Source organism: Eurytemora carolleeae, unplaced genomic scaffold (assembly GCF_000591075.1).
Source record: "Eurytemora carolleeae unplaced genomic scaffold, Eaff_2.0 scaffold661, whole genome shotgun sequence".
Taxonomy (NCBI): Eukaryota; Metazoa; Arthropoda; class Copepoda; order Calanoida; family Temoridae; genus Eurytemora; species Eurytemora carolleeae.
The window spans coordinates 163,916-173,163 of NW_019396566.1; the positions used below are offsets into that span (position 1 = coordinate 163,916).

The 9,248-nt window shown below is 30.4% G+C and overlaps 1 protein-coding gene and 1 long non-coding RNA gene across 2 annotated transcripts in view; both read right to left on the reverse strand.

Annotated features, from left to right (window-relative positions):
• Window positions 1–991: 991 nt before the first annotated feature.
• Window positions 992–9,248, reverse strand: part of LOC111705603 (ras-related protein RabX) — a gene marked incomplete in the record, with an annotated part of 13,113 nt that continues 4,856 nt past the window's right edge. Inside the window, 3 exon segments of the mRNA XM_023478199.1 lie at window positions 992–1,032; window positions 1,097–1,137; window positions 9,121–9,191. Of these exon segments, the coding sequence (XP_023333967.1) occupies window positions 992–1,032; window positions 1,097–1,137; window positions 9,121–9,191 (153 nt within the window).
• Window positions 4,030–8,234, reverse strand: LOC111705604 (uncharacterized). The gene is made up of 4 exons (XR_002766054.1): window positions 8,110–8,234; window positions 7,814–7,867; window positions 5,503–5,566; window positions 4,030–4,129 (listed from the first exon to the last, which is right to left on the reverse strand). It is a non-coding gene; the product is annotated as an uncharacterized LOC111705604 (long non-coding RNA).

The window sequence follows — 9,248 nt, forward strand, 5'->3', positions numbered from 1 at the left end:
TGTATTATAATTTAAAATTAATCACAATTACGTCTTGTATTATAATTCAAAATATGATATTGTTACAATAATAATAATACTTTCAGGAAATCAACAATTTTAAGAAAAAGCATTATTAACTTTTGAGAAAATACTGGTTTAAAGTCTCATAATTGGGAAAAAAGTATTACTGGGATTTCTTTAATGTTGACTGCCTTTTTGTAATCTCAAAATTAATTTTAGAAATTAAGAATTGTATCAGCTAGCATCAGGCCCAAATTGTTTATGGTAACAGAATGGATGCTCAAAGTTACAAAAAATTGTCTCCAAAGATTTTATTTTTTCGCATAATTTTAAAAATCCACGAAAAAATATATTTTAATCCGCGAACTTTTTTGTTATTGTCATAATAATGTATACAAAGAGAAAATGTTCACAGGTGAAGTAGAAGATGGGTGCGTAGTTGTAAATAAAAAGTTATATATCAAATTGTTTATATTTATGATTGCAATATAATAAATAATGAAAATGACGATTCTATTAGCGTAGCTTTGCTTAGCATGTTCCAACCAATATATTATCATACTTTCATGCTTATTACTTTTAATATAATTAATGATTTCTTAATAACTAATATTTTATTACAAAATAAATGTCCCTTTTTGTCATATTGTATTTATATATATATTACTAGTTGAAGTGCCCGGCGTTGCCCGTGGAGTTATAATTTTTAATTTAAAAAATGTTTTTTTTTCTATGGGTTCCCTCAGTCAACCCATTCGGTATAACCGTTTGACCAGCTTTTGCTAACATTAAAATATAGCGAAGAGCTTTATTATATATTTTACTTCAGTGAACAAAATGTCCCCTTTGTTCTTGCAGTAAACTATTTGCATATTTCAATTTTTTGACCATTCTTTATTACTCGAGACATAGTGATAAATGATCATATTACTCCAACCAAAACTGGATGATCGATTAAAAAAAGTATTAATTTTGAATTATTTAAAATTTAATTTAACCTGCAAACGTCGCGTTTTTTACGGGAGCCTCCTGAAACAAATATTTCTCTAAAAAAAATTTTCTTAAAATTTTAAAATTTAATTAAATATTTTACCTTGAAGTTTAATTGGTTCTTTTATCTCTACATCAAGCATTCTAAAAATCAATTCTTAAGATCTTTTTAAATAAAACTTTTTGTTCTAATTGATGAGTGAAACTATTGTTAAAATATCGGAGGTTGGAACTATTGTTAGAATATCAGAGGTCGGAACTATTGTTAAAATATCAGAGGTTGGAACTATTGTTAAAATATCAGAGGTTGGAACTATTGTTGAAATATCAGAGGTTGGAACTTTTGTTAAAATATCAGAGGTCGGAACTATTGTTAAAATATCAGAGGTTGTAACTTTTGTTAAAATATCAGAGGTCGGAACTATTGTTAAAATATCAGAGGTTGGAACTATTGTTGAAATATCAGAGGTTGGAACTATTGTTAAAATATCAGAGGTTGGAACTATTGTTAAAATATCAGAGGTTGGAACTATTGTATTCAAATATAGAAGATATTTTCGCTTTTCTAGGTTTCAAAGTGTTTATAGTTTCTAATCTTTTCCTGCAGTAATAATTTATAATTGATCAGACAANTAATAATATTATGGCTTTTGAAATTAGGTATTACAATGCTAATTCATAGCAAAGACGATATACAATTCTCACTGAATTCCCATGTTTTTTGGGACACCCTGTAGATTAGCATGTGACGCATTTGGATTTGTTCAAATTCAACCAAATTAAAGATCATTTAAATTTTAAATCATCATTTTCTCATGTCTGAAACACCCCTACTCCCCCCTCCGAATTCAAATCGTTAAAAAAGTAGGCAATGTAAAATTCCCTCCTGCATTATTGCATCGTTATAAAGCCTCTACGGTCCCCTTAAATACTGTATCTGATCGAGAATAAATGTGAAATATCTTTTATAAATAAAAATCATCAATTATGGGTTCTTTGTAAATGTGACGTGAAAAGGAATTAAAAAGATTAAGTGGTACCGTTGTGAATTGAAAACGTCACTCCGTAAATGAGGCCTTGTGAACTTTGAGATCACGTTCTCAATGACATAAGAACAGCCAATGTTCACAACCGACCTAGTTAATCTTTATAATAGGAATATCTTTAAAACATCTCTGCACATTTATATCTTTCAAGATGAAAAATGTCGTCTTATGCGCAATCTATCTTTATCTATGGCTAAATCTTTTGATCTAATCAAAATTTCAGTCTTAAAGTTTACAAGATGTGTATTAATGTAACATGGTAAATTTTGAAAAATTAGAAATATCAAGTGCTAGGCTTCGCGCCCCCTTTCCTGTGAATAATTTGAGCTTTTGACTATTTAACTTGCTGGGTAATAAACTTATCTGGTCTTAATTCGTTTTTGTACAAACTTGACTAAACATCACATACATTATGACAAACATTGTATCTGCTCTGAAAGTTACAGCAAGTTTCAGAGAAAGTATCGCAACACTCTGGGCTTTGAATTTACCGAACTAACTCACAAATACTTTTTTAAGTAAAAAATTTCAATTTTGTTTTTAAAAATTTCAAGATTTGATCTTTTAAATAACTTGCGATATCAATTTTTCGCCCTACTTTTATAAATGTTTTTCTTTCAACAATAATTCCACCAGAAAATTTCCTTAGTCCTGGCAGTTCCAAAATGTGGACTGCCATTTCTTTGCATTAAATTGGATATAAAAAATTTCGTTCAAAGTTTATTTTTTTAATCAAAATTGTGGAAATCGAACGAAAGTATTTTTATCCCAGGTAATTTAAAAGCACAAAAAATATTAGTAAAAGGATTTACAAGAAAAATGGCTGTTTGAATAGCCCAGTAAGCTATAGTTATTATCCATTATACATCCATTTTTATCCATTATACATCCATTTTTATCCATTATTCATCCATTTTATCCATTATACATCTATTTTTATCCATTATACATCCATTTTTATCCATTATACACTCATTTTTATCCATTTTTATCTATTATACATTCAGTTTTATCCATTAGAGAAAGAATGATTGTTTAAAAAAACTGAAGGAGCAGTGCACTGACTGTTAATTCAAGATTTAGTTTTTTATTTATATTTTGTCATTTATTAAGTATTTTAACAAAAATTTCACAGATAATTTGACAGTATAACACAGAGCTTCGGAGACATCGAAAGAATTTATAAAACGTCGTTTTTTAAACCTCTTGATGATGGAATGATGCAGATTTTTAGTTTTTAATTAATTAATATGGACCTCTTTAAAACTACAATCGCATACTTTATTGCTATTTAATTTTTTTTTATTATTTCTGAGATTTAGGTCTTATAAGTATAGAACCCATTAAAAAAAGTTGAAAAATTCTGAGTTAAACTATGTAAAAAGGTCATTTTTTTGTCGGTAAAGATTTAGTGCATTCAATCCCAAAGCGTGAAGAAACACTGTTTTCACAAAAATTCATGGAATTTATTTGAATGGTTTAAACAAACAAATATTTTTTTCTAAAAAACTTGGTTTCTCGATCCTTTTCCCTCAAGAACCTTCTTGAAACCTAGTCTTCACCACAACTCTAACAAACTATAAATTCTGATGGATCGAATAAGTTTAAAATATCAAAGGTTTACCCCATCAGGTTTTTAATACATTTGCGTTTGTAACAGAGACTTAATTCCTTTAATTTTAGAAATGGAAAAAAAATATTTATTTATGCAATCGTCATGTGTCCCACTCCCCCAAGGTGGTTGGATATGAACACAAAATCACGAAAAAATAACTATGTCGGAATATTATAAACTGGAATGTTTTCAGTCGTATTTTAGTCTCTCAATAAAATTCCGCCAACAAGAGCGAAAGAGAGATCAAAAAAGTATAAAGTAGGAAATATCTTGTTTTGAGTTTAGAACACGAATTCAGTTTTCTCCCAATCCTGACACATCACGTACAGATTAGCACACACATTCTCTTCCTCTGACAAAAAGTTTTACCTTGGTAATATAAAGCTGATAGCCTTCCATCCCTTGCAGCTGAAATCAGCTGTTTTTTAGCAGACATATTGTAAGGCAGATGGCTGATAAGAAACAATGATCCAACCTTAAAACCCAAGAGATTAGTATTGTAGAACAAGAGGAAATTCAAATAAATCTCAGAATCTTAAAAGTCGTTTTCAATCTTAGCAAATTTCTTATTTTAATTGAAAATTGACTGCTTTTCCTACAGAGTCACTTAGAAAGGATGTTACTTTGATGACGCCATTGAACTTTAAATAAACCGAGAATGCTCATCATTAATCACAATTATGTCTTGTATTATAATTCAAAATATTATATTGTTACAATAATAATAACACTTTCAGGAAATCAACAATTTTAAGAAAAAGCCTTATTAACTTTTGAGATAATACTGGTTTAAAGTCTCATAATTGGGAAAAAAGTATTACTGGGATTTCTTTAATGTTGACTGCCTTTTTGTTATAAATTGATTTTAGAAATTGAGAATTGTATCAGCTAGTGTCAAGAGAAAGAGGTGAATGTTAGATATATTATGTACTGTACCGCTAAACTGTACTGTTGTTCTGTACTGTTGTACTTAACTGTTGTTCTGTACTGCTTTTCTGTACTATTGGACTGTACTGCTGTAGTGTACCGTTGTATTGTACTGCTTTACTGTAATTTTGTACTGTACTGTTGAAATGTACTTTTGTGCTGAACTGTTGTACTTTACTGTTGTACTGTACTTTTGTACTGTAATGTTGAACTGTTATTTTGTACTGTATTTTTGTTCGGTACTGTTGTACTTCACTGTTGTACTGTACTGTTGTTCTGTACTGTTTTTCTGTAGTGTTGTACTGTACTCTTGAACTTTACCATTGTACTGTACTGTTGTACTGTTCTGTTGTACTGTACTGGTGTACTGTACTGTTGAACTGTACTCTTGATCTTTACCTTTGTACTGTACTAATGTACTGTTCTGTTGTACTGTACTGTTGTACTGTACTGTTGTACTGTACTGTTGTACTGTACTGTTGTACTGTACTGTTGTACTGTACTATTGTACTGTACTTTTGTACTGTACTGTTGTACTGTACTGTTGTACTGTACTGTTTACTGTGCTGTTGTACTGTACTGTTGTACTGTACTGTCGTACTGTACTGTGTACTGTACTGTCGTACTTTACTGTTGTACTGTACTGTTGTACTGTACTGTTGTACTGTACTGTAGTTCTGTACTGGTGTTCTGTATTGTTGTACTGTACTGTTGTACTGTACTGTTGTACTGTACTTTTGTACTGTACTGTTGTACTGTACTGTTGTGCTGTATTGGTTAATTGTACTGTTGTACTGTACTTTACTGTTGTACAGTACAACAGTGAAAATGTGCAATGTTACTGCATTCATCGCACACACCATTTTTAAAAATTAGTAATCATTTGTTTACACCTTACTGTACACTGTACACTGTACATACCTCTACAGCATGTTTTGAATACGTTCCCCGCCTAGCAGCATTGTAGTTCACAGTACATAATATTCTATAAAATATACAGTGTTCACCAGAAAACTTAAAAATAATTGTCGTCTTCATTGAAGAAAATGTTGTAATTTTTAATCGTTAATTATATCTTCAATGTATATCCAAAAATATTCAGGCAACTGCTTAAAAAATCAATTGCAAATTACAAAATCTATGGCAACCTTTAAAAAAAAAGACAACAATGAACATTGAACATGCTATATACATAGAGAATAGAATATATATTAGAGAGGAATTAAAAGAATCTCTCGGTATGAATTTTTTCAGTCCCTTTCACCCTGAAAGGGAGTTCAAAGTGTACAAATCATGTAAATGTTCACAAATTATATGCAGTAGAGTACATTAATACAGTATGTTCCCTAGACTATCCATTTCAATTTCGAATTTTTTAAACTGTTAAATAAACTTTATAATGAATTAGGTGAATAAAAACATCATTTGATTTATAGTTATAACGGAAAATCATCGTTTGTAAAGTGGAAGGCATAGAGTCTATGTGAAATGATCATTGGTCAATTATGAAACCAGCCTATTTCATAATTTGGTTTTCTTTTAACAATAATTTTAGATTTTCTATAAAATGATATTCCAGGGCCCAACAGGTTATATAGCATAAATATGTGAAGTACACCTGCAGTATGGAAACAGTACAACAAAATGGCCGTTTTACACTTTTTTCTAGTTAATTCCTCTCTATATATATATTCTATTCTCTATGGCTTTATAGAACTTTAGCGTTCTGAATACTAAAAGCCTAAATATCGTCTTTATACTCAGCTTAATGAGTAGTATGCGCTGTACCAGCACTGTACAATCAAAATAATTTTTTAATCGATCTATGCTGACAATTTTTTTTTTTTTTTTATAAGTCTAAAATATTAAAATTTTAAAATGAGGTTCTTATGAAATCGTTTTCTATTGATAACCATCTTTTGATGGCTGCGAAGAAATAGGACAATGCAAGAAATTCCTAGATTAAAAATGTTTTTGTTCTTGTTGATTTTTATAGTTTTCTTATGAAAGGAAAATTTCTAGAAACCCATTCATCAATATTTTTCAATTTCCAATTTGTTTTTACGATCCCTCCAATTAGAAGGATCCTCCAGTTTGAAGGATCCTTCAGTTTGAAGAATCCTTCCAGAATTAGAAGGATCCCTCCATTTTAAGGGGTTTCTTTTTAATCTGTGTATACCTTTTAATTTTTTTCATTAAAGTCCTGCTAATTAAACAGCACAGTGGGCTGTGCTGTCAGACCCATAAAGTCGTAGAATATAAAGACGACTATCAGACTTAAGTTTGAAATTTTGATACTTTATTATTGTCCAAAGAACATGAAACACAGCAATTGTGCAGGGAACAGGTCCATTTAACTTCAGCTACTCTTAAAACCAGTGCTTAGGATCCGGATCCGGATCCGTTGGATCCGCAAGATTTTGGCTTCCTAGATCTGGATCCGCAAAAATATGATGCGGATCCAGGGATCCGGATCCAAGGAGTAAAATATCAACCAAAAACTGCAATTAAAACTTTTTTACTCATAAAACCCAAATGTGAACCTTTGAAAAAAGAGATATTTAAAAAGTTTCTCATTTTTGAATGGTTCATCAAGTTTAGGATAAAATAAGCGAAAAAAATAAAACAAAAAATTTGAAAATCATTTTTTGTTGAAAAAATTCAGTAAATCGAAGACTCTGCTATGATTTAATTGAAATCTATAAAATAACGTTAAATACTTTTCAATCCAGATATGATAAATATGTAAAAATTTCTAATCTAGTCCGGATCCATTTTTTTCCAGTGAGGATCTAGGATCCGGATCCGCATCAAAATTAAACGGATCCTAAGCACTGCTTAAAACTAACTGCCTGCATGCTTATATCAATATTAAATACTCAAGCTCGATTAAATATCGATGTCTTCTTATTTCACAGTTTTATGTCTCAATAAAACGAAAAATTGGGTTCCTGTATTGTTTTACAAATCATAAAAATTCACTTGCTCAAAGGTGGGATCTTTGTGTGGACTATCTCAAATCTCGAACGCTTTAATTTGATCACGATATCCAATGTGGGCATTTTAAAATCCCTCAATGAAATATATCCTTTCAAGGTATGACGACTGTGGGATGAAATATGGAGTGAAATTAAATGAAACCGGTCACGTGTCTAGCTTGATATCAACACAACAGTTCTGACTTTTTGTTAAAGAAAAAACATTTCTTTTAAAAAATCCATCTATTCTTTACCTGTGCTTGCATTCTTTATTTAGCTTGCGTGACAAAAATTCCGTGGCAGCAATCCTAATTAAAAATATTTAAAAGCTACCTTCTTTAAAACATAGAAGACAAATTTTAGGCAAAATTTTATTTGTTGTACATTTCTAAATGTCGTCTTCCGATAATCTTTACAGAATTAAAATGCTAACTAGCTAAATTACTTTCAAGTGCACTAATGTCAACTTTGATTTTAAAATATTACAAAGTCATCATCAAAGAGATTGCAACGCCAGGCGAAATTACGTTTACAGTCCCGTTAAACTTACCTTAACCAAGCAACACCAAGCTCTGCTTGCACAATGTTTCTTATCTCGCCATCACTTATCCTATAGAATAAGTAAGTCCCCAGAAAAAAGTAAGAAAATACTTGACTTTTATTGCTTTAAACGACAAAATGTTGTTCATGAGTCATTAGTTTTTCCACGGATTTCTTATAGAAATTATATCAGTTATTTGCTACAACTACAAAATCCAAAAAAGTAAAAACGATTTATCATTTCACTGTGTTTTTTTTCAGGTGAAACATTTTGTCCAGGAAAATTAATTTTATTACTTGGAAAACTTTTTTTTAAAAATGGCGTCGGTAATATTTTTGCAGGTGATTCTTAAAAGAGGCAATTTAATTGTATATATACTATTATATATTATATATACTATATATACTATATACTATATACTATATACTATACTATATACTATANGGAACTATTGTTAAAATATCAGAGGTCGGAACTATTGTTAAAATATCAGAGGTTGGAACTATTGTTAAAATATCAGAGGTTGGAACTATTGTTAAAATATCAGAGGTTGGAACTATTGTTAAAATATCAGAGGTCGGAACTATTGTTAAAATATCAGAGGTCGGAACTATTGTTAAAATATCAGAGGTTGGAACTATTGTTAAAATATCAGAGGTTGGAACTATTGTATTCAAATATAGAAGATATTTTCGCTTTTCTAGGTTTCAAAGTGATTATAGTTTCTAATCTTTTCCTGCAGTAATAATTTATAATTGATCAGACAAAGCTTTTTAAGGGTATCGGTGTTTTGAATCGGGCATAGCATAGTATTGAGGGTCACTTGATATTTTGCTTACAGTCCCTTTAAGGGGTATTTATCTGTGAAAAACAGCTGACTTATATTTGTCCTGATTTCCTATTGACCTTTAGAGATAAGGAGACGTAATTAGCTTATTTCGTCTGACCAACAAAGATGTAGATTAGTGCCTGCTGAAAGGATTAAAAGTTCAATAGTTGCAACCTCTGAAATATGAATACCTGCCGGGTAATGGAGGCGCTATAATCATATTGTTCGTCATAAATTCACTTGGAGTATTTGCCATGTTAACCTATAAATATTTGGACTTCTAAACTAAACGATTTTTGGACCCCCCACGCCCCCCCCC